Here is a 26297-nt window from a genome sequence, read left to right on the forward strand (position 1 = left end):
ACAGTCTGACCTTGCTGTGTTTGGTTGGTCAGAGCAATATACTGGAGCCACTAATCTCAGAGAATGTCTGACTTATGAAATGTATGATTTAATAAAAGGAAGTTGCAAAAAATAAATATAAATAATTAATTGGTGCTTGACAAACACAGAGTGCTAAGAGTGCACTCACACTGAGGCATGTCAGCAGCCACAGATCTGAGTATTCCAACCAAATCGACAGCCTTTGTGAATAAAGAGAAAAAGGTACAATTGCACTACCAGCGGCTATTTTCCTTTATTACAATCATATAGACCTAACAATTTATCTTTCTGACAATGTAGGTTGCTTACTCAACCAAATAAAATATTATATATCTCATAAAGTAATTAAAGCTCATTAATCCTTTAATCTTAATCTTTTTTCTTCTCCTAAAGACGAACAACATACTTTATGTCTAAAGTCCTCCTACTCTGTGGGATTTTATGAGCATGTCTGCTGCACATCATACGCTGCAAACAGAAAAGTGGATGAGACTGAGAGTAAAATCCCAATGTGACTCATAATTGCACATTATGTCAAATATACCAGCCTGCTATTTGCATTTACAGGGCAACTAAAACCCTCAGAGAACATATGCATAGAAGAGCAAGCATTTCTTAGTGGCTGATATCAATTCTCACTCGCCTGAGCCCCATTCACACACTCATGACAATATGCAAACCACTGTATTGCTGCAGTTGAGCAATGCGAGAGGTATGAGCACTCTGGTTGCTGGAGTTGTTATCAGACTATATAAATCATGGACACAAACAAAAGAGATCTGCCTCATAAGGGTTCTGCATGGAAAAAAGAGGACACTAAATTGATTTCACAGCTCATCGCAATTTATTCCAACTTTTTTTCCTCTTTCCTGCTCGTAAACAAACGGTCACCTAGGCAACCGGAGCCTCGGACATCCGCATGGGACCGGCTGGCAGCTGCATAGCGATGTGCGAGGACCAAATAGCTTCCAGTGTGTACGCAGCTTAATGGTAAGTAGTGTCGAATCACGTCAACATAAGAGAGATTAAAGCTGGAACATTTGAAGAGCATTTCAACCCAACCCAGATACTGTACCTACAGTTAGCGGAGTTGTTTACCTTCTGTGCGCATGCGCTAGGAATACGTGTACGTCATAAGGTGGAAAGAGCAAAGCATTTCGTATGACGTCAAAAATTCGCAAGATTAACTTAGCAGCAAGAAGTCTCGATAGGACAGCATTAACTGCAACGAATCCCGTTTATCTGACTTTACTGATTATTCTGATTATTTGGTGAAAGTAAGTACCAAATCTTTAAAATATGATTTCCCAAAGAAGGCAACAAGGTCTGTAAGATTTTGTTGCACAATATATGTTCTATATTTGTATTTAAAAAAACAATTCTTTCAATATTTGTCTTTCACAGCTATGCTGAAAAGAAGCAGTCGGTTACAGTCTAATGGCTATTATAATAGCACCGGCGAACCAGTCATCTCCTATAAGGAGAGACTGTATGGGTAAGTGTTTGTATGCATATTTTTTTGCTGTCAAACGTGTGTATACACCCATGTCATGTATGCTTTCATTAAACAGTCAGCAGTTCTCAAGCAGACTTTTGTTCTCATTTGGTTTTATTTCATTCAGAGTTTTCAAAAGGCGTCGATTTCATTTCCGAAACGGCGAAGAACATCACTTTGAGCATGACTTGGAGCATAACATTTGCACAAGTGACGCGGAGCCTGGATGTGGCTCAACAAAAAGAAAGACATTTCTCCTCATCTTTCTGGTCTTCTCCTTTGGTAAATGATCCCTTTCCACAAACCATTACATCCTCTCCAGTAGCAATATGTGATTTTCTTTTGAATTAACGTCTTATCACATGATTTCTCTTCATCCACCAGGTCTACTCTTCAGTCTGGCAGTTTTCACCGGCATCCCCTCTGTCATCATGACAAAGGTATGGCATACTTATGCAGTTTAGAAGAACAATAAAAGGAAAACAATCCTGAACAGAAAGTAATATTGTAAAGGTGTTTACATTAAACATAAACAAATTCTTTTTGCAATTATAGATATTCACTACAAGCTCCAAGCAGGCTTGGAAACAACTTGAGGAGCTTCAAAGTGAACTGGCCAGTCTGAAAGAGAAAATAGACTTTCTAGTTCCGGTGGCAGACAGGATGCCAAACTTTGCCCTGGAGTCACTCGGTAAGTCAGAAACTCAAACTGTCAGTTAGGTCCAAAGAAAATGTGTTGTTGTTTTGGAATTTCTTTCTCACTGTTTTTTTATCTATAGGAGCTAGAATAATTTACGATAAGACATCAGAAAGCTATCCCCCTGATAAACCGGTGCTACGAATCTTTGGTTTCACGTTGATTTGTCCCAACCAGCGACCATGCAGAAGCCCAAGAATCCTTCTTGAGGTAAAAAAAAAAAAAAACGTATTCCACAAAGCAAAATATGTCATGAAATAACAGTCCGACCGCTTTGCCCTTTACTCAACTCTATTTTCCTTTTGGTTCCCCTCTTTAGGGCCGGGCACCAATGCTTCCAGGTCAGTGCTGGGCGTTTGGTGGTAGCCAGGGACAGGTTTCACTTGAACTGGCCCAATACATCACCATCAGCCACGTGTCACTGGGGCACATACCACAGATGCTATCTCCATATCTGACCGTGTCAAGTGCGCCCAGGAAGTTTTCAGTATTTGTAAGTCACAGATTCCTCAGTACCACACGATTGAACTTTTGCATACATTACAGTGTGTTATAGAAAAACTTGATATACATCTCTTTGTGTCTCAGGGAAATCAACATGCTGAGGATCCAGTCATTTATCTGGGTACCTTTCAATATGACCCAAAGGGAGGGCCGCTTCAAACATTTAAGATAGCCGTGAGTCCACTGTGTCATTGTTCACATGCACATACACTTTTTTTTTTTTACCAACTTTTTAGAAAATAATAATTGTAGATTATCCCTTATATCCTCTTGTAGTAATGATAATATCTCTGATTTTACCATCTTGTCACCTTTTTCACAGTCACAGAGGTTTTGTTCAACTAACTGTTATTTATCTTTCTTGTCTCACAGGAATCTAACATCAGTGTGGTGAAGTACGTGACACTACGGATTCATGACAACTGGGGCAACTCCCAGTACTCGTGTATCTACAGTTTTAGAGTTCATGGCAAACTAGCATGGCACTAAAACTGTGGAGACATGCAGGACTGTGGTGGAGTTAAGTATAAATGGAAAAAGAGAGAAACATACGTCCTCCACGTAACTCTAGTTAACAGTTTGTAGTCTGATGCGCCTCACACCCAGCCGGTCGTCATATTGTTGGGGTTTTCTCTCTTTCCTTTTCTTTTTTAATTAAATATTTTTAATTTAATTTAATTTAATTTAATTTATTAAAACATTGCTTTAAAAAAATCATGTGTGTCCTTTGAAAGTTCTTAAATGACTGTGTATATTATGATACAAAATTACTAATTACAAAACACCTCGAACAATCTGTTTAGATTTCACGTACTGAACAGTAAGACAGATGAAAAGCACTAGAACCAGACGATTTTCCCCTTAATAAAATTCAAGTCTATGTTGAATGTGCTCTGATATGACAGACTTATACTGTGAAATAGGATTTAAGGATTAATGAGGAGACTTGAGGTTTGAATGGGTTTTCAGGTGTACAAAGGTGGCTTACTACTTACCCTGGGTACCACTGTTGCCATCATAACTTTTGCTGCAGATTTATTCTAAACAATAAGAATTTATAGATGTATATATCACTAAAAACTGATATTTGATATGTATATCCACATAATTATGGATTATTATCATATATATATATAATATTATGCAAAAAGACAGACTGTATTTTAAAAGAAAATACGTGAAGAAACACATTATATTAGATTTTTATTTCAAATATGACAAAATGCTGATTTTACAGCAGTAAAATTATTCTATCTCTGCACTTTTAACATTTAATAGCCTTTCTTCCTTGCACAGAGTGGATAGTCAAACAAACTGACTAATCATAAATACATTTTATACAAAGTTATATTTATGTTATGAATCTGCCAGTTTTAAATAATCTGAGGCCACGCCTTCTCAATTCAGACTGGCCTATAAAAGAGCTGCAACCGAGGCAGGGAAAATAAGATGGCCACCACAGAGGCAACCTGCGAACACTTTGCTGCATTAGTGCTTCTCAACAATTTATTACTTTATTTTTTTTTTGTTTTTATTACTTTTTTATTATAGCACTAGGAATAAACAATAAGATAAGGATCCTGGATCAGCACCATGATGCAAACTTGTGGTCAGAGTATTGACTGTGTTCTGGAGCAGGATTAAAATGTCACTGTGCATGTGTGTGTGCATCTCCACCACCACTATAACAAAGGTATGGCAAACAGACCCACTTTCTAATAAAATATATATATGTTCATAAAATTATTGACAATATAAGCATTGCACAACTGGATCTAAAAAAGCACTTATCCCAGTGTTCCAAGTTGATGAAAATCACCCAACAGGAAAGCAGCTGGGCATTCAGAAATATGATGTTAATCAAATCCTTCTGAATTAACCATCTAACACGGCAAAAATGAGCAGATGAAAAGCCAAAAATTCCAGCAGGCGGTGCTGGACCAAGGCCAGGAAGATCGTGAAGGACCTCAGCCATCCCAACAACGGACTGTTCTCTCTGTTGAGGTCAGGAAAGCGATTCCGCTCCCTGAAGACCAACACAGAGAGACTGAGGAGGAGCTTCTTCCCGCAGGCGATACGGTCTCTCAATCACAATCACACCACCACACAGTACTGACCCACATATGGTTCTTACACACACACTGGACATTTTCACTTCATCACTTAAATCAAGACACAAATGTGGATTGCACAACACTGGACATTATATTTCTTCATTTCCATTTAATACTTGTACAGCTGTTGTTATTGTATATATATATATATTTATATTTCTTCACACATTCTTATATACTTCTATACTGTGTATTGTGTATTTTGTTGTAGGCCTACAGTTATTTTATTTTCAACTTTAATTTATATATTTTATCTTATTCTTTCCCAGTTAAATTTACCCTTCATTCTAATTTGTGTTGTACAGTTATTTCATTTTTAACTTTAATTTTTATATTTTATTTTATTCCTTCCTAGTTAAATTTACCCTTTTTAATTTTCATATTTATTTCCTATCTTATTCATAGCCTTTTCTTTTTCTTTAGGTCATGAGCAGTTGTGTAAGCATTTCACTGCATATCGTACTGTGTATGACTGTGTATGTGACAAATAAAATTTGAATTTGAATTTGAAATCTATTCACAGGTTCACAATTTGGGCTGCGGTTCCCCCTGATTGTGCAACGGTGTTAACCATCAGCAAAACCACATATAAACCGCTCTGTGTTTAAGAATTGCAACGCTTATGCTATTCTTCTGATTTAGGATTATTTGGATGATGAGTTGGCGACACAGTTCTTATCTTCCTGCATTTCTCCAAAAACACACAAAACTGCCAAGGTTGAAGCTGGCACATACACACCCTCAAACACTCAGACATTACAACAGTTATGTCTACTATTCAAACTGCTTTTCTCATACTGATCAAACATATTTTGATTTATATCCTTATGAATAAAATTTTTTCACTATTTGGAAATAGAGAAAAGCTCTATTTTAGCACTCTGATCATTTTTACTCACATAAGGCTGAATATTGAGACCTTTTACTGTCTCTTAGCTGTGATGTGGATGGGCGGGGACTTCAATCTCTTTCTACGCCTCTGTCAGTGCGCCCCAGGGCAGCTGTGGCTACAATGTAGCTTGCCATCACCAGTGTATGTGTGAATAGGTGGATGACGAAATGTAGTGTAAAGTGCTTTGGGGTCCATAGGGACTAAGCAAAGTGCTATACAAATACAGGCCATTTACCATTTACGCCAGGTCACATGACAAAATTAAACAGCTTGTGATGGACAGAGTTACCATAACAGACAAGACATAGAAAAACGTAATTTGTGCCAGTATAATTTTATTTTATGAGAAACAAATTAAAAATGTGACCAAGATACTAACATTAAACTAAAAACTGTTCAGAACAGCTTTGGCTGAGCTCTTTATATTTATGTATGGGCTTTTTTTGTTAGGATGCCTGGGTCGTTGACCCAGGGTTTTTGAGTTTATTATATTATTTATAATTTCTAGTCTTTGGGTTTTTGTTAGAGTTATGTCTTATGGTTTGTCTCTGTGTAATCCTTAGTTGCTGTCTCCCCTGTCCGCTATATCCCCGTGTCCAGTCAGTGTCTGTGTCTGCCCTGGTCCCACGTCTCTGTTCCCTCTGTTGTAGTGCCTGCATGTGAGTCTGTGTCTTTGTTCAGTCTGTGTTATGTGTTTCCTGTTTTACTTTGAAGGTCTCTGTCTTATCTCAGTGTGTTCACTTTACGCTTCCTTGTCTCGTCAGTTCTGATTTGCCCCAGCTGTGTTTCCCTCCTGTTGTCCATTCCCTTATTGCTCCCTCTGTGTATTTAAGCCCTGTGTTTCAGTTTGTCATTGTTGCGATCTACCTTTATCTTGCTGTGTGTTTTGTCTTTGTAGTCTTAGTTTTTGTTACCCTTTTGAGTTCAGCATTAAAGCTGTTTTGAGTTACTTTCTGTCTCCGGAGTCTGCACTTTGGGTCCTTCCCCTGCCTGCACACAGCCGTCACATAACATTTTTGCTGTCAACATGTAGCTGAAGTGAAATAAGACATGTAATGTTTCAGCCTCAACAGCAGACCTGTGTGGTATAAATAAATAATTATTAAACATATTTTAAGAGGCCTGAAACACAGCTGGGGGGGTTGGTGAGGCCAAACGTCATAACGAGGTACTTAAAGTGTCCCAGGTGAGTGTTGAAAGCAGTTTTCCATTTATCCCCTTCTCGAATGCAGACCAGATGATAGGCATTGTGGAGGTCGAGTTTAGAAAAGATTGTGGCACCTGCTGTAGCTCAAAGGCGTATGCTATTAGCTAGCACTTATTCTTAACAGTTTTTAATTTAACCCCCGAAAATAAATGCAGGAGTGCAGGGTTTTATCCTTCTTATCAACAAAGAAGAATCCCGCCCCGAGGGGAGATGTGGATTGCCAAATAATGCCTGCTGCAAGTGAGTCCGTTATATAGTGCTCCATAGCCCCGTGCTCAGGCTTTGAGAAACTGTACAAGCAACTGTTTGGAAAGGAAGCGCTAGGGAGAAGACCTATACAAAAGTAATAGGGATGGTGAGGCGAGAGCGGCAAGGCCCAATCCTTACTAAACACTTGGGAGAGAACATGGTATTCAGTGTGAACCGCAGAGAGGTCAGTGATAACCTCTGCTGGGTTAGTGGCTACAATGTTAGGTACAGCCGACCTTAAACACTGCTTGTAGCACCTAACACTCCACCCTTGCTGCTTTAGGGGCATTTAGTACTTACTTTTGCCAAATAATAAAAAATAATCAATCAAATAAATACAGAAAAACATGGATTTGTTGTAGTCAGTGCTCCTGCTGCTACTTACAGCTGACCGAACTTTGCACTGACATCATAGCCCAGAAGTCTTTGATACATCAAAGGCAAACGTATGATGTACACGTATTTCAAGCGCATGTGCGCAGGAGGTAAACAAATGCATCAGGTGTGAACAGATGACTGCGTTCGCTAACTGAAGGTACAGTATCTGGGTTGGGTTGAAATGCTCTTCAGATGTTCCAGCTTTAATCTCTTTGATGTGATTCGATACTAATTACCATTAAGCTTCATACACACTGGAAGCTATTTGCTCCTCACACATCCTTGTGTAGCTGCCAGCTGGTCCCTTGCAGAATCCCAAGGCTCCAGTTTACTAGTTGACCCTCTCTTTACAAGCAGGTCACATGTCAATATTCTTCCCTGTTCTTGGCAGACTCTTCAGTCAGTCTGTTGAATGTTTTTGCCTGCTCAGTGTAGTGGGGAATGCAACTGCTTGACACTGAAATGTTCCTGCTTCCATTCTTGCTGGAGGCACAAAAGTATCCAGTCAAGCACGTAGACTGACTCCAGTTTTACAAGTAAGCACCCCAAAAAAGCTGCTACTATTAATCTTATTTATCTTAAATTGGTTAAACATCCATCTCGAGGAAAATTTTAGTTTAATGTCTTCTTTTTTGCATGTTTGTCGGTAATGCAGAACCCTTATTAAGCAGACCTCTTTTGTTCGTGTCCATGACTTATACGTTACACATTTTTAAAGGCTTATGGAGTCTGATAACAACTCCAACAACCAGAGTGCTCCTTCCTTTCGCATTGCTCAGCTGCAGCAATACAGTGGTAGCCCAGGGACATTCTTTGCATATTGTCATGGGGTGTGTGAATGGGGCTTAGGCGATTGAGAAATGATATCAGCCACAAAGAAAAGCAATGGTCTGTGACCAAATGCTTGCTCTTCTATGCATATGTTCTCTGAGATTGAGGGCTTTAGTTGCCATATAAATGCAAATAGCAGGCTGGTATATTTGACATAATGTGCAATTATGAGTCAAATTGGGATTTTACTCAGTCTCATCCACTTTACTGTTTGCAAAGTCTGATGTGCATACTGGAGCATACTAAAATCCCACAGAGTAGCAGGACTTTAGACATAAAGATGGCTATTCGTCTTTAGGAGGAGAAAGAAAGATTAAGACCCTATGTCCAGGATTAATGAGCTTTAATTATTTTATGAGATAAAATACTGACGATGTGTGTTGCTGGTAAAATTTCTGGGCTGCCTTTCCTCATAAAAGCCATCCCTCAAGATTCTCTCCATATAAAGCAATGCAATATCAGGGACTATAACATCTAGTCCTTTTACTGAATCATGAGATATATAATATTCTGTTTGCTTGAGTAAGTAACCTACATTGTCAGAAAGATGATTTATTAGGTATATATGATTGTAATAAAGGAAAATAACCTCTGGGTGGTGCAATTTCACCTTTTTCCACCCTCTGGTTAAAATACTCAGATCCTACTCTGTGTCAGGGATGAGTTGATGCCCGAAGTGGGGAACTTTAAGTAAGAGGGGAGCAGGAGATCGACAGACCGATTGGTGCTATGGCTGCAGTGACACGAATCCTGTACCAGTCCGTCATGGTAAAGAGAGCGCGAAGCTCTTAATTTAGCGGTCGGTCTGTGTCCCGACCATCACAAATGGCCATGAGCTTTGGGTAGTGACGGAAAGAACAAGATTAGGGATACAAGCGGCGGAAATGAGCTTTCTGCGAAGGATGACTGGCCACTTTCTTAGAGATAGGGTGATGTCCCACTGGGAGGAGGCCCCTAGGCAGACCCAGGAGAGATTATATCTCTCGGCTGGCCTGGGAACGCCTTGGTGTTGCTCCAGACAAGCCCGAGAAGGGAACTAGGGAGAGAAGTGGTCTGGCCTTCTCTGCTTAGGCTATTGCCCCCTGCGACCTGGTCCTATATAAGCTGAGGAAAATGGTTGGATGGAATTCGATGGTTTGATTTTGTCAGACCCTTAAAAGGCCAACCCTGGGTTTAAGTCCAAGAGCAGTGGTGCTGACTGAAGGAGTCATGGTTACTGAAATTAATTCTTGGATCTTTCTTTGTGCCCCCATTAATTTACACAGACTCACCAACATTGGACAGCAGGAGACTAGAAAAATGTTATCTGATGTGATGAGTCTCAATTTCTGTTCACTTGTTACTGCATCTCAGTTCAGTAGGGAGCTTTGAGTTGTGGTGGAGTGACAGGTTCACTTCCAACCCACAAATCTGTAGCAACTCTGTCATGCTGTCAATATGAAGAAAAATGTCTGAGGAAATGTTGTTGAATCTGTGCCACTAGCGTTCAAATGGTCGTTGAATGTAAGTCCCAAAGTCTGTAAAAACAGAATTTTTTCCTGGCAAAGCCAGTTTGATCATTTACTGCATTGTATTTTCCCATTTCGGTGCTACACTCTTGGTCTCCTGGTACCTTATTTCTGGTTTGTGGTGTTCGCATATGATGTCCACATATACCTCACTGAGGTGTCACTGTTGAGTAAAGTTGAAAAAAGAGACTTGGTTGAAGCAACAGCTGTTCAAGTGTTAATTATTAAGATTGCTGTGCTAAGGGCTCAACAGCTGCTTTACACTGGAGTAAATTTAGAGTCATTAGTGAAAGGAGCTGATGATAGGAGGACCAGAATCATGCTGTTATACTATATGCAGCAGTTATTTTAGACACATAGATCATTTAAAGCTGTTTAAACAATGGGAATTCGCTGACTGAGTCACTTCAAATCACCTCATGAGTCACAGAGTTAAGTTCATTTAATGTGAATAAACAAGTTCAATAAAGTGAAGGGTGACTGAAAAATTGTTCGCTTTACTCTGAGAAACATAAAATGCCATTTACTTCCTGTTATTATATCAGTTTAATGACCTACTTTTACCTTTGCTACAAAGTACCTACTCTTTTTTAAACTACTTTATAGTAAGTACTACCTATTTGCTATTACTTGTAGGTGAAAAGTTCCTGCAGGAAACTGACTAAATGGAGAATATCATGTTCCCTTCATCCCTTTTGAAGTTTTCTGAACCCTCAAAATACACATCTGGTAATATAATCATCATGTTTCTTTTGAAACAGTATAGTTATCTGAGAAAAATGAGTTTAAGGATAACTGAGCTTTATACGTTGTAAAGGAGTATGAAAATAAGTCAGAATTCTAGATTAATCTGATTTTGCTCAAAGTAATACTTTTAGACTTAATTAAGAGAACTGATTAGTTCCTTCATTGACTATCAAGTATATGTGTTACACTGTGGGTATGTCAATATGATGAGAAATCGGTTGTAAAGCTTATTTTATCTGACTTTCTGTCATCAAATATGTCTACGTTCAGTGGATTATTCTTCCAATTATATTTGGCCACATACTCTGCTACTTATCAAGTTTAGCACATCCCGAATTACAAGTGAAAGTACTCTAATAAGGCTGTTAGAGGATACTTAATGACTCCGTGTGTCATATGGCACAGTATTCAGTACTCTTTGCCTCCAAACAGTGTCTCAAACTGAGTGACCTTAACTCAATATCCTGTCTGCTATCAATGAGATTATGCAGGCATGCTAACAAAAGGAAATTTGCTCTCACAGGGATTGACCAACAGCCATTTATAGTGACTCATGACTCAGAGGTAAGTCATGGCAGCGCTGCCTCAGACGACACTGTACAAGCTTGCATTTTATAACAAGTCATAGTAGGAACAACGGGTTATCACCAGGGCTATCGTTTTATACGGTGAGTCATAGCTCAAGTGGAGATAAACTTTTCACTGCAGATACAAAGACTAGGTTTACCACAGCTATATAAGGAAAGAGAAAAGACCCACCTGGACTGTGAGTCATGTGTGTTCATGTAGTACCAGGGAGAAGTCGTATGAGCAGAGTCACACAGTGCTGATGAGCAACAAACATGAGTCTGTGGTACCAGTCAGGACACTCACACGGACCCATTTCCCTGCAGGGTCATCCTGTCAATCCTACTTGAAAAACTAAAAGGAAATATTTATTACTGAGTTCCTATCCTTTGCTTTTCTGGGAATATCTAACAAATAGTTTAAAATTAAATATACTGAACTTTTATTTTGAGAAAAACAACAGCAGCTACTATTGGGCAGTAAAGTTCATAATTCAGCGGGCGTAGGGGGTAATACAAGCAGTTATTACCATTTTACATTTGCGCTGAGAGGAAATCTATCTCAGGAAGCTTGGCTTTATGGGAAATGTTCTTTGCTTCTGCTTTATTTTACCAATTTGAGTCATCGTGCCATCAGACAGTGAAGTTTTATTCCTATTGCCCATTTCAAACAAATAACATGCATTCAAAATGCCGTGGCTGTCAAAAAGAGACATTACAATGACTTTAATTTATTAATTTAATTTTTTAAATTCATAGCAGCAATATTGGGTTGTTCTGGGGTTTATTTGTCATCTAATGTAAACATTCTGTATAATAAAAAACTGCTTCTCTAGCAACGCAAAAATAAAGAAAGGCAACACAATCTCATAAGTTTTGGATGTTATGTGGAGCATGTTGCCTCATTAGAAGGTCCTGGGTTTGAATCCACGTTCTGGCCGTTACCTTTCTGTGTGGGGGTTGCATATTCTTTCCAGGTACTCGAGCGTCCTCACACAGTCCATAGACATGCAGTTAGTGTGAGCAAGTTAATTAGTGATTCTAAATCACCCGTAGGCGTGAATGGTTGTCTCTCTCTGTGTAAGCCCTGCGACAGACTGGCAACCTAGCCAGGGTGTACCCTGCCTCATGCCTTATGGTAGCTGGGATAGGCTCCAGCCCTCCCGTGAGCCTAAATTGGATAAACAGAAGAGAATAGGCAAGCAGTCTTGTTGAACATACTGAGTAATAACTTACAGTACAAGATGTTTAAAAAAAAGACAGTCATTGTCGCAACAAATGTCCCTAGAGCTACTTGGCAGTTTCTCTAATTTAAGGAGATGAGATCAGACGTTGGGATTGCAGAAGTGTCGTTATAAAAAGGTGTCACTACAAAGCGTGCTCACTAAAAAAGTCCTACGACCAAGTTTAAAGTTTAACATGACTTTATTTGGAGGAAAAGTGGGTCTGCACACAGTGAACGGATCAGCATACATTCAAAATTGTGTCCAGATTTTATTTAGGAGTATATGAGGAGAACCATACAGAAGTAAATGACCCCCTGCCCCCCAAAAAAACAAAACCCGCATGTTTTTGAATTATCAAGTCAAGACTAAATTCTGACCCCTTAGCCCAACTAAAATACTATTGCCGGACCTGAAGACAGCTGCTCTATTAAGGCATTGCAGAAATAGTGAATTGAAACAGCTCTGCAAAAATGAACCTTCCTAATTTAATCATCATCAGTGTGCAATTCTCATAAGCAGCTACAGGAAATGGAGGTTGTTGCCGCTTTCTATGAGTTACATTGGCGAGAGTTCACTCGTGTGATTGTTTATTAACCTGCATTGTGTGTTAGTTCAGTCAGATTGAACGCTGCAAATATTTTAAAAAGAATGTAATCTCAAGTTTTTCTTGCAATTGTGTGATTCTAGTAACTGCAAACAACCAATAAGGGCATGCTTATGAAGACTGACTATGAAGATTTAGCCGAGTGACTGGCAATTAGACTGAGATGAAAAATAGCTGCCTTCCTGTTATTCATAGCAGAGTGACTTGCGCAACAGCACAAAGTTTCAAAAGATCTGTCACAAGGGATTTGGACCGAACACCATTTCCTGTGTTTGAGTAGATGAGCTGGTAAAAAGAGTGACGTCACACACAAAATAAGTGCCGGAACAAAACAATCTGTATACCAATGTGGAAACAGAGTCACTTTTGATGGGTCTGCATACAAAAGTGAAAGCACAAGCAGGCACAACGAACTGTCATTTATAGAGTAGTGAAGTGAGAAAGGAAGGGCCTACTGCATGTGGAAGGGTGTGTGTGGGTTTGCCTGTGTGTGCGTGATAGTTATGGTGTTGATTGGTACACCATGTGCTCGCTCTACCATCCCTGGAGGAGCTGTCATAAGCTGTTGAACGATTGATGGCTCTCTCAGAGGGAAAACACAGTGTCCTGTTATTGCCAAGAGGATCAGTGTTAACACTTTTATATGGCACCCCTGAGCTCTGTTCACTCATGAACTGGTATATGTCAAACACGCACAAACAAACGCATGCAGGCAGTCACGCCAACTTTGTATATGTTAGTGGTTCTCAGGGGGAGAAGCTGGTGTGACGGATCAGGAGAAGGAATTTAAAAAAAAAAGAAGTCAAAGAATAGTGCACCATTTTTAAAACTAAAATTAAACTTGTTCCTTTTTCATTTTTAATGACAGAAAAAAGGTTTTTGGAGGAATATGCTTTTTTTTCTCTCTAGCAGGGCATGCCAGAAAAACTTTGAGAGTCTGTGGTGAAACATGATTGTTTCTCATGAAGAATGGTGAATGGTAGACTTTGCGCATTTAGTTTGAGAAAGATGTGTATAATCTTCATGGCCAGGTAAAATATTGTCTTTTAAAATTATTTATTTCGTTTTTAACACCTAAAAATGTGTAATCTTCTGACATAATAATTGTGGATTTTATTGTAAAATCATACACAGGGTTGTTAAAAGGTGATCTTCTTAGACAAACTATGAACAGTAAAATATGTAACATTTGGAGCAATCACTCTACTTCATGGTCTGGTTTTACTAGTTTTATTAGTAATCCATTGCGTTCGAGCTGCAACACTTCTGTGAGGGGTTTTTAAGCAGGATTTGTGACATTTACCTACATTTTTTTGTGTATTTTTGTTGCTTTTCAAACATCTGTAGCAACTGTCAAATACAAAATTTTATATGTGATTATCCAAAACCAGGACCTTCTGAAAAAACTCTAAACAGTATATGTTACAAAAATCTGCAGAACATAACCAACAGAAAAAGATCTGTGTTTATTATGTCCAATATATAACTTTTAAATTGATTTTTTTAATTTACTGAAATAAAAGTGTGCGATAATTTTAGATGTAGTTGGGGTTGGTACACATGAGCGATGAATTAAACTTTCTAGGGGATGCTGACTGTATTTAAGCAGTTATTTACATCTAAGTTCAAATGATAATCTTCAGCATCTGTCTTTTTTAAATTGGCTAATAACTGGTCATCTGCTTCCTTATCACATCCATCCAGAGTCCCACAGTTTGAATGCCTCTCCACTGGGACATTATGACGTCAAAGACCCACCCACACCCACACACACACACTGGAACAAGTCCCCTGAGGTTGCTGCCAGCACAATGTCATTATCATCCATCGGACTGCAGTGGCCACTGCCCATTGAGTCTCGCTGACGTTCCTTTTGTGCTCAGTAATTCTTCTCACAGAAGCCCACAACTCCACCCCCAACCCCCACCCGTACAACCGTCCTCCCGCCTGTCTACTGCGGCCCATCTGTAATCCCATCCCCCCGCCCCGCACCCCCATATCCGCTCCGTCTCAGCCTGCACTTCTCCAAAACAAACCAGCTGTCTTGGCCGGTCGTGTCCCTGGGGGCGTAAACAGGTGTCGAGAGGGCCGCGGGGCCTCAGCGTGTGACACACGGCCACACGCTCCTCCAGCCTTCTCCTCCAACCTGCCAACCCACCACAGAGCGAGGGAGTGGTGTGTTTTACACTTTTGTGGACTTGATAGTTACTACAGACAAGGAGCTGTTGATATCTGGGACTGCACATAAAACCTAATCTCTACAGGTCAAAGCAGCTGCTCACACTAAGTGCTTGTGATAGTTTCCTCACAGTCATTGATCTGAGAAGTCCTTTGTTTATTTTTTAGAAAATCTTTGCTCAAGGGTGAGAATTCATTTAACAAAGATGTCATGTATGAAGAAACCTTGACATGCCTGTAGCAGATATAAAAATACACACTGCTGTGCAACCAAAATAGATGAAAGGAGACGGGTATGTCCTGCTGAGCTTAAAGCCAGCTGTATTTTTAGCACAAACTTCACACTGTGCATAGGAGTGGAGGAGGGGGCTTGCTGGCTGAATGCAGGTCAATGCGCCTGTACACACATACCAAAATGGTAACAGCAGGTCAATGCCACTATAGTTGTATAATTCTGAACAGTCAGTGGAGGCAGTGAGCAAATATTGGCACCTCACTACCATCACTATCCTCATATATGCGTCCACTGTGGGCCGTGTGTGTGTGTATATATATAATATTCTGTAACTCTGTAACTTCGGTCGTTGCTGTGCTTTTTTGGAAATCGAATTTCCCAGAGGAACCCACCCGAGGGATTAATAAAGTTCTATCTTATCTTATCTTATCTTATTTGAATTCCAGCTGTGTAAGTTCTTCTTCTGTGTGACTATAGAAAATTTGTAAACTGAATCCAAGCAAGTGCACCGGCTTCTTTGTGCAGAGCGTTCACATTTTACGACTCTTTCAAGTGCCTGCTAATAAGATACCCGACTTTGGAAACTGTGCTTGAAAGCAGTAAAGTCTTTCTTTTGAAGCTGCAGGAACAAAGGCAGCTTCACACCCTAAACAGTCCCGCTATCACTCTCTCTGCGGTGAGCTCAGCGGCACTGCACGGCCCATTGTACATCTGCCACTTGACTCCTTGACACTGAAACAGGGAGTGCGTGTGAAAGGTGGTGTAGTGGAGGTGTTTAGGCCTACATGTGCATGTGTCAAGCTGTACTTGTGCTTTAGTGGAGCTGAGCCAAGCTGCAAAGCCAAACTGCCACCTCGTTGATTCCTGTGTTCACATGTAAAACAAGCTGAGGCAAGTTAGTGGCTCATCTCTTGCATTCATGTACGACTCCTATCACCTTCCATCTTTACAGCAGCTCCAGAGTTATTCACCCATCTGGAGACAAAACAAGCCAGTAGCAATTACTGAAAACCCTTTGCGCTAGAGATGCTGAATGTCAAACCTCAAGCCTTTATTCAACAAAAACACAGGCACGGCTGTATTCTTATGCAACCTTGGTTATGTGGCTGACAGCCAGGCAATTAAGCATATGTGGATTTCTAAAAGTAAAATGGAAAAAGAAGCATAGAGTATGTTTTCCAGCTGAAGTTGGAAACCTACACTTATTTTTAAAAAAGAACAGCTCTTTTGATTATAATTATGTCTCAAAGTCTAAACTGAAACACAACAGAGCCAACGTTTTTTTTAATTTTATTTAGACAGCTCCACTGTCCTATACAGCCTACTGAAACAAAAGAAAAACAGAAGGAAAACAAGGACCTAATTTCATCAGAAATTTTGAAGTGAAGTCACATGCAAAAGAACAAAAACTGCCCAGTGTTACATAACTAAATCAAGTGATCTGTTGTGACTGCTTATTTAGACACAGCCACGTGGAGGTTTATCAGCAATAACAGGGAAAAGGATGGAGATTGCGCAATATCAGCGAAACACATTTGGCCAGCTGCTCACACTGGCCTTTCATGGGTCTGCTGTGCAGTCTAAAGTCTGAATCGAGACTCTCAGCAGCAGCTCATGCATTTGCATTTGATGCAGACTCTTAACAGACTTCAGTCGGAGGATCCAGCACCCGCGGATGACTCTGAACTTAACCAAAAACTTTGCTCGTGGAAGGCTAGAGCATTCAGAGACGTAAAAAACCTATCACGACGCTTTCGTTTCTGCCTTAGAGCTAGCGACGCAGTTTTGGGTGTGAGTCAAATGAGGTGTGTTTAGACTAGCTCTGGCCTGAAAGAGTGCAGACGGAACTAGGTTTTCTGGCGGAGTAGCACTAAATCCACAGCGCAACAGACTACCGGTGCACAGTTCACCGCTGAGCTCGAGACAGACGGAGCGAGTCCGCTAAAAGTGGTCGGTGCGACTCCGAGATGTGTTTTGTGTGACTTTAAAAACAACAACAACAGCAGCAGTTTGTCTTTACTCCCGTCGTCTCCACTACTCGGAGCGCTTTAGGGACACTTGTTCCTCCGTGTTTTTTCCAAACTGACGGACTTCTCGACACTGGACTGACTTCAGCTGAACTCAAAAGATGTCAATTTTGCCTTTCACTCCCCCCATTGTCAAACGACTTTTGGGCTGGAAGAAGGGAGAGCAGAACGGCCAGGAGGAGAAGTGGTGTGAAAAAGCGGTGAAGAGCCTGGTGAAGAAGCTGAAGAAGACGGGACAACTGGACGAACTGGAGAAAGCCATCACCACCCAGAATATCAACACGAAATGCATCACTATACCGCGGTAAGGAGAGTTTGAGCGTTGACCGTGAAATCAGCATCCTAGCTAGCTGTACACTTAGTAGCTTCCCCCGGGGGGTTATTACTTCAGCTGATTTCATTACAGCTTTGTTACAGAAAACTCAAAAAGGTTTCTTCCCTGGTTTCTGTCATCCTCGGCGCCTTGCACATGTATGGCATCATTGCTCGACTTGAGAAGTTGACATTTCCACTTCCTTTCTGGCGTCAATATTTCAAACTGTTGATTTCCTTTACGTGTTTATTGTGCAGCAACATGGTGGCTAAGGTGCTGCTTAACGAGCTAGCGTTGGACCATGAGCAGAGCTAGCAGATCATGTCTGAAACATCTCGGTGGCGAGCTGCTGGGGCATCATGCTGTCATCGTGTGCACACTTCACTTTAAGCGAGCAGCCTTCAGCACTTTCTTATTATCACATCAGCATTCAGCTGAGGGTGTTTTGCTGAGAATAAAAAGGGTACAGTCCATGCATTAACTAGCCAGCAGAGCACATGCAGTGCAAAAGCATTAATGGAGTCCAAGTTATATAACTTGGCCTTAATCTGGGACGCTTTCTAGCGTTCTTAGTGCGTAGGCGAGCCCGTGGAGCTGGCTTCTTCTTGCTCTCAGTCTGCACAGCCATTTGTCCATCAACACATTATTTAGAACAAATAACCAACAGTGGCATTTGTCAGTAAATCACAGCTGGTAGCTTCTGTGAGTCACTTCTCTCCTGAGCAGTCATTCTCCTCTCTCGATGAGAGGCTGTGCTTGTAAAAGCCTCTGAGGTGCACAATGTAAACACAAATCATGGATTTTACCCCTGCCACTCTTTAAAATGTATGTGTGGTATTACTGCAGTGTTGATTTTTCAAGTAACTCTCAGTTGCCGGTTGTTTTAGTACACCTTAATCCACCCAATGAGCAGAGATAAACTGATTCGTCAACTTGAAAGTTCTTGTCCGTTACATGGATAATCAATTTGAGTCATTTTGCATACTCACATGTGTCAGCTTACGTGATGTGGTTTTTAAGGGGCATCCCTTTAAGATAAGATACTTGGCATATAATTAACACCTGTGTCAGTAATAAAAAGCTTTGTCAGTATCTACAGATGGAGAATGCCTCCAGTCTGTTGTGCAGAAGAAGCGAGTGGTCTGCAGCCTCCAAAATAGCTATAAAGAGCCTGTTACACGTCCCTATAACAGTTCTAAAAACTGAACATGATACATTTTGCTTTGGAGATGTCATATCAAATTGAATTAGTTTTAACCAGGTCCAACTGCAGCGAAAGAAAATGGATGGATGGACAGGTGGAACTTGTATCAAAAGTACAGTGTGTGCTCACATGTATTTTACTTCTTCTGCTTTCTCCACTTTTACAACTAAACTCTCCAGACCTTTGCTTGCATCTGCAAAATCTCACTAGTGTTTGTGGGCTATTCAGATTTAATAGCATACTGTCAGATGAAAATTGAGCCTCAGTGGGGCACTCCCACATTCTTCATTGCCACAAGTGTGCATATCACGGCTTGTACAGGCCTGGGCCAGCGTTCAGAATTAAGCCTACCCAGAAAGTTAAATAATGTTTGTCATGATCCAGGTTTCATATTTCCCACCACTAATGCAGAAGGGAAGAGGTGGAGTGCATTAAGATGACCCCAGATCAGAGCTGGCTGTCAGTGTTGGCTAACAGAGTCCCTGGAGAGCTGCTGTTTCTATTAATTCCCCCACGTTTTGGCTTGCTGACAGCAGCTGCTTGCATGTTCAGGCCTGTCCACAGGGAGGTCAGCTTCTATCTCTCTGACACATGAACTCCCTGTTCAAGCTCATTGCTACCCGTCTTAATGGTGGTTTGCAGTGATGCTGAGTCGAAGGAAGCGGGCTCTGTGTATATTGATTGAATCAATAGTTGTATATGGTGGGGGAATAGCAGGAAAATTATATCACATCTCAGTGGTGTACATTGAGATAGAGTTATGGGGAAAGAAAGGATCAGATCTCAGCGGGCCAAGTGACAGAATATTATATTGAAATCTCAAGGCTATTTTTTTTTTTCCCTGTCGTGTCAAGCACACTTATTTCTTTTTGTGTATGTGAGTTTGGTCTGTCAGATGAATCTTCGAATCAGCTGGGGAGCTTTGGGAAAGACTAGTTGTTTTTGAATGGCTGCAATCTGCTAGATAACACTAGCACACAATTACAGGACTATCTGTGGAAACTGTATAACAGCTTGGTGAGTTTGGTGGTTAAGTTATTTTTGGGTTGGAGGTCATTGACGTGGTCAGTGGGGCTGCATGTAGGTGTAGGTGTGCCTTTATCTTATGAAAAAAACATTAGTCATGTTCCCAGTTGAGGTCAAAACAAAGTATTGCAGGCTTTGACTGTTACTCAGAGAGTGCCATTGCTCTACTTGCCTTTTAGTGGTTTTTGACAATGAGCAGCTTTACTCATTTAAGACGTAAGTAAAAGTTTAAACCTCTGTCCAAGTTCAAGCCTGACTCATTCAGCAACGAGCAGCTGTGGTACTGACCTACCCTCTTCTTTTCTCCATTGGCCCTATTAAAGTCCTGTCTTCCTGTGAGCTGTAAACTTGGGTTAGCCGAAAACACTAGTGTGTAAAGTGCGTCAAGCCACTATGAGTTTCTGATGCATGAGGGATGGATGTGTAGTGTGACAGCCTGCTGTGTGAGTGTGACAAGATGACTAACAGATGTGTGTCCTGTTGTTTACCAAGACCTGTATCTATAAACAGGAGCCAAGTTGTGTTTCCGTTATACCAGGATAAACTGGGAGCAGAGTTAAATATAGTTACAAAGTCAGTATGGGGAGGAGGTCAGGTTGGTTGGATAGGTCAACAAAACCTCAGGCTTTGAGACCAAACATGCACGTATGCTTCCTGTTTCCTAAGCGTAGTAAATGTCGTTTTTCTTTTTTTCTTTTCCTGAGTTATGGCCATGATTGTTTCCTAACGTCAACCAAGATTACGTAGGCTTTTTAGCCTTAAGGAAGTAGTTACTTTACCCAGACCACATTTTTAAAGCAAACTATTGCATTTCACATTTTAACCTAAATCCTTGACCTTTTGCCAACCCTAACCAGGTCACGTTTTTTTCTCTCAAACTCCAACCATAGTGGTGTCCATTCTTGAGTGGTTTTCTGTTCAGAGAAGTGACTTGTTTTGTTACTGTTTTGGGAGACACTACCACATTTCACCCCCCCAAATGAAAAAACTTTGTCAACCATTGCCACACAGTCAAACTTAGTGTAAACATTTAAACTTAAAGTTTTTGAGGGTGAATTTTAGGTGCAGGTAATTGGGAGGCAGTGGTTGAGCAAGTCAAACAGTTGCAAACAGTGTAACAAAAAATGCCATATTGATTAAAAACAATATAATCTCTTCCTGTACCTCCTTTAGAGATATATATTTATAGAAGGTATAAAAAAGGACATTGCTACCATAAGGTCACCTATTGGTTGCTTTAAACCCTTTTTGAAGCCTTTTGAGTGTTTCCTTCATTGCTATCTTGGTTGCAAAAAAAAACAAAACAAAACAGATGTGATGAGGACAGGGGGTCTAACTATGGTACTACACACTCACAGGCTACTTTGCATAAATCATGGTGAAGTATAGAAAACTCTGTTCTTGTCATCTATGACTGGGAATCCATTCATAAACTAGAGAACACCAATGTATACAATTCCATACCCTAAACTAGCTGTTACTTTGAAATTTATTATTACTACAGCGTCCTTTTTTTTAAATTTGTTTGTTTGTGTTTTTTATGGATTGCATAGATTAGTCTACAAGCAAACAGTTGACCTTCACCACACACCATTTTTGCTGTTGTGAATAGGAGGATCTCTGAGACAGACCTTAGAGATGGACTGTCTTCTGTAAATACTAATGTGTGACTGTCAGTTAGGGCAGCCACTAATAACTGTTGCCGTGTTGATCAATCTCTTAATGTTTTGGTTACTCAAGTAATTAAGATGATTTTTAAAATGATAGAAATAACAAAGATACACTTTGTTTGTGCAGTCCGAGTTGACACTTTCAGATAGGTTTTGTTTAGAAGCGTATAGCATATAGATTATAATAAAATAAATGAAATTAAGACAAAAAGTGTTGGTTTTTGGGAAGCTGGAATCAGATATCGGCTTGAAGTTTTTTGAAATGACCAATTATACAAGTTGTCATTGGAGGAATCAGTAGTTCCTGTAAGTACAGTATAATGTGTGAACTAATCCCAAACAAAACTTGTAGAAGATACTGTGCTGCTTTTGACCTGATTGTACTTTGTGTATGATAGTTGTTGTGACAATAGGTAGACAACATCACACTAACTCAATCTGTTGTCTAGGTGTTTGTGCCAAATGTTTAATAATTATGACACAATCATGCACCTGTGCATATAGGGTCTGTCATGTGTGAACAGAGGTAACTTTTCAATGACAAAACTTAATGGGAGTTAAATATTCCTTAGAAAGACACACTCATCAAAGTTGCGTCTTCTGTGTGTGTGCTTAAAAAATATATTTGGGGTTAATGAGTTCCAACAGTTGCACACTGGCATCAAAAAGATATTGAGACATTTTCCATTGTCTTAGTATCATGTGTGATACGTGTACTGTGGACAGTGAGTTTTATATTCACAGAGCCTGGGGAAGTGGATTCCTCACCTTTTATCTTAATTTTCTCTGACTTTGTGCAAGGGGTGGTGAGAGGGTTTGTCTTATGTACACACATCTCTCCTGGCACTAAGGTTACAGTCTGATTCACACTGCATGTTGGGGCAGGAGGGAGCGTAGGATCTTCAAGTTCAGAAGTAAAAGATGGGATAAAATGAGAAAGACAGGGACTGGACCAAGAGTGAGAAGGACTGCATCCACACTGCTGTTTCTTTATACATCACTGTTGAAAGTACTTCAACAATACAGTTGTTAATTAAAGGAAATTAATTTTGTTGACTTTTGTCAGACCATCATGTTTTCCACCTTATCAGTGTGCAGCAGTTATGTAAAGATGGCTTTGTGATCCACATCAGCAGAATTTAATCCTGAAATGTAGACTGAAAACAAACAGATTTACTTTTGCTGTATACTTGGTGTCTTTTTATATTTGCTACTTTTGGTTAATAGTCCTTCCGGTTAGTCAATAGAATTAAAGCAGTATTTATTTTTTGCCTCATTATAAAAGCTGTGGACACTTGCACTGAAAGAGAGATGTAGAGGGAAAAAAAGTGCAGAAGAGAAGTATGGAATTCCCAGTGTTGCAAGGAAGTTGTTGTTATAATGGGGAAAATGTGCTTTAATGAGGGAAGATGAGACATTAATGGGTGACCAAAAACACAGTTGACAAATGAGAAAAGTATAAAAGTAGAAGGTAACAGAAAGTCAAGGGTTGAGATGAAAGACACTGAGGAAGCAGTCTCTTTGGCAAGCTGCAGCGTCTTGAATTCTCAGGCTTATCAGAGGGAGACGGTGGTTAGTGAGATTCACACACACACACACACACACAAAAAAAAATACCCGCTAATAGATGAAATAGAACTGGTTTGTTTACCTTCTAGACAGCATTTGAACATCAAAAGAGATGTCTGCATGTGTCTGGATGACAGACTAGACTTCATTAAATCCACACTGACACACACTGCCAAACTCATACAGTGTGCACCTCGGCCCTGTCATGTCATTGTGCTCTTGTCATATTCAGAGTTAATTTTGTCTCATTCAAATCATCTGGTGATTTTTGTAAGCGTAGGCCAGTGTCACTACAGAGGACCAAGCATGTTGATGATCAGTCCGATGTGTCTGAGGTGGGAGCACAAAAGTGAAAACATAATGAGCCTTCGTGGTTTGGGATCTTGTCTGTTAGAGAGAGATGTGGTGCAGTTTTAAAGTGAAACAACAGAGCTGGTATTTGCTCATTCTTGTGCTAATTATATGAGCAGAGCAGCTAAAACTACTCTAGAAGCGTGCTAAAAGCACTTTATAAGATAAGATAGAGCTTTATTAATCCCTCGGGTGGGTTCCTCTGGGAAATTCGATATGGACGTGTCTTAAACAACTTTACTGCTGCACACTTTGCAAAGATGATATGGAGCTGCCAGACACCTGAGCAGAACCAGGGAGATATTTTCATGAAATTAGCAGTCAGTATGTTGCTTCATAATAAAAGTTTGAGTGCACAGCTACCTTCCAGAATACAAAGCACGCCAGGCTACAGAATTGTGCAGTACATTTTTCCCTCCTACAAACAACCTGTCCAGAGTTCTTTGGGGCTGGATTAAGTAAGACAGCTAAAATAACTAAAGCTGAATGAACTTGAGCCTCTTATGAAGGTTCTGGTTGTTCTATTCTGCACTTTAGTGTGATTGCCTGCTCAATGAAATCGCAGCACAGGGGAAACCCTAACTAAAGGGCATGAGTGTGAAAGCACCCACAGAGGTTTGTGCCTGCTAAACTTTTGTTTTGGTAGTTCCGTTCTGATTCCTCTCGTTCTCAAATAATAATTTTGTAATTTTCTGTTTATTTAGCTACTTCTCACATAATCAAATCAACTGTGTGGTTTGTATAATTTCAGAACTGTAAGAAGTTCATCTTTTTTTATGCAATTAAAAATCCAACCCCGCCTCAAGGAAATCAAACTTTTTAGAAAGTTATGAGAATGAAGAACACCAAGTTTTCAAGGTAGGAAGCTGAAAGCTAAAATGACAAATGAATGTAAAACATTAGATTGATATTGTAGGCGTGATTTAACAAAATGCGTCATCACTTTGTTAAATGAGCACACACACTTTGTCATTCACTTTCATGTCAAGTATCACACCTGGGTCACCCGAGACAGTGTTGTTCAACAGGACTCTGTTCAAGACGGGTCACAGAGAGTTTATGTGTGTTGTCTGTCTGTGTGTGGTTGGCGTCTCTAATGACAGTGACAAGTCTGCTTCTTCAGGATTGGGTTCAGGATTCCTGTCATTGTTTGATTTACTTGACTGAAAGGAATTACTGCTGTGAGTCATGACTGAAGTCTGTTTGTAGACAGTAGTAACTGTGTTGTTGTGCTTACTTTGTTTGGACCTTAAAAACAAAAGAGTTTAGTGTCCTCGCTGCTGTTGGACAGTAATTTCTTAGTTAAGTCACATGGTGATGTCATCCTAACACTGTTGCATTTTTGTTGAGGGTATCATTGGTTGTACAAACAATAACAGGATTTATTTAAGATCCTGATCAATTATAAGTCTAGTGTATATGCCATGCCTGAAGCTTGGTGTTCACCGTGCTTCTGTTTTCTGTTCCTTCAAAGGAAATAAACAGAATACTGACTGTAGAATTCAGGCTACTTAACCATACGTTAATAGATATAAATATATTTATGCCATTGTACATGACTCTGTGCGTGTGTGCATGTAGTTAGTCAGCTTAGAGGAATGCTCTTTCAGACTGCTGGGGCCTTGAGGAGGGTGTGGGCTGCTGTTTGGTTTGTGGCTTGCACCACGGGTGGAAGGGTTAGAGACACAGCTCTCCCTCGACTTGGCCCTAGCCTGTCTCACTATCTGCGGGGGAGTGCACATGCAGAAACACACACACACACACAGACGTGTTCTCCAGACAACAAATGCGCCTTTGTGCTCCACTGGCCACTGCCACCACCACTGCTGCCGCTGCTGCTGCTTCAGGTGCTAGGGTAAAGCTGGGTATGTGGGGGAAGGTCAGCTGATTGGAAGGAGTAGGGGTTTTTAAGCAGGGAGAGGAAGTACAGGTGAAAGTCATAAAATACAGAAATTACGCAATGACTTTTCAAGGAGGTTGTGTGATAAGTGTTTCTTACTGAAGTTGCCATAGTCGTTCAGGACTTGCTGAAAACACAAGAAACAGGAAAGAAACATGAGTCTTTCTTGGCCACAGGGCCACAATTTGTGAGGTTTGATAGGCTGAAACATTTTATCACGATAAGCGGTGACTGTGAGGTCTTCTTACACTTTACTGTCAATGACACCTGAAATAGTGACACGAGAAACTTTGGGCAGAAACATGATAAGAAATGCTTTAGATATTGTATCGTGTGTCTAGATGGATATATTATGCTATAATTGTACCAAGTGTTGGGAAATGATTATATGTCTTGATGCATTCTCAATTATCCAGGAAAGTAAATCTCCAAAAGTTGGTTCTGTTCATCTGTAGCGTTTTGTGGGAGAAATGTTTCGTCACTCATCCAAGTGACTTCTTCAGTCTCAGCTGACTGCAGGTTTCCCCAATCTTATAAACAGTACATTTGCATAATGACTGAAACCAGTCCACTGAAGGAACAATGGGCTGGGAGGTCAGTTCCTTAATCTTAATTATGCAAATTCTCATGACCATTGATCAACAACCACTGACCAAAACCCACTGATCAAAGCCCACTGATCAATGGCCATGAGTACCATTCACAGAGAGTTGGGGAATGGCTGCAATCACAGCATTGTAAGATGGCAAAAGATGTACCCTTAGGCCCCCTCCTCGATTCAGAGA

At 40.3% G+C, this 26297-nt stretch overlaps 2 protein-coding genes across 3 annotated transcripts in view; both read left to right on the top strand.

Annotated features, from left to right (window-relative positions):
• The first annotated feature begins 916 nt into the window (after window positions 1-916).
• Window positions 917-3419, top strand: LOC102307477 (SUN domain-containing protein 2). Of its 2 annotated transcripts, none has more exons than XM_005939166.2 (9): window positions 917-1011; window positions 1426-1516; window positions 1644-1798; window positions 1901-1956; window positions 2072-2207; window positions 2296-2423; window positions 2533-2706; window positions 2802-2891; window positions 3090-3419. In XM_005939166.2, exons 2-9 carry the CDS (start codon window positions 1428-1430, stop codon window positions 3204-3206), a joined length of 945 nt encoding a protein of 314 aa, XP_005939228.1. In that variant the 5' UTR covers window positions 917-1011; window positions 1426-1427; the 3' UTR covers window positions 3207-3419. The 2 variants fall into 2 exon arrangements, with proteins under 2 accessions (XP_005939228.1, XP_005939227.1); XM_005939165.2 differs by lacking the exon at window positions 917-1011 and adding an exon at window positions 1188-1298.
• A 13613-nt stretch (window positions 3420-17032) lies between these two features.
• Window positions 17033-26297, top strand: part of LOC102308019 (mothers against decapentaplegic homolog 3) — a 29757-nt gene continuing 20492 nt past the window's right edge. The window contains exon 1 of the mRNA XM_005939168.3: window positions 17033-17783. Within this exon, the coding sequence (XP_005939230.1) occupies window positions 17581-17783 (203 nt within the window). The 5' untranslated portion in view covers window positions 17033-17580. The remainder of the gene's footprint in view (window positions 17784-26297) is intronic.

This window comes from Haplochromis burtoni, unplaced genomic scaffold, assembly GCF_018398535.1.
Source record: "Haplochromis burtoni strain Fernald_Lab_line unplaced genomic scaffold, NCSU_Asbu1 Contig_263, whole genome shotgun sequence".
NCBI lineage: Eukaryota > Metazoa > Chordata > Actinopteri > Cichliformes > Cichlidae > Haplochromis > Haplochromis burtoni.

Bases quoted from the DNA above. Each gene is read 5' to 3' on its own strand.
- LOC102307477 (XM_005939166.2), top strand. From the start codon at position 1,428: ATGCTGAAAAGAAGCAGTCGGTTACAGTCTAATGGCTATTATAATAGC. The intron at 2,424-2,532 runs GTAAAAAAAAAA...TCCCCTCTTTAG, and splicing joins GCCCAAGAATCCTTCTTGAG to GGCCGGGCACCAATGCTTCC. The intron at 2,892-3,089 runs GTGAGTCCACTG...CTTGTCTCACAG, and splicing joins TTCAAACATTTAAGATAGCC to GAATCTAACATCAGTGTGGT.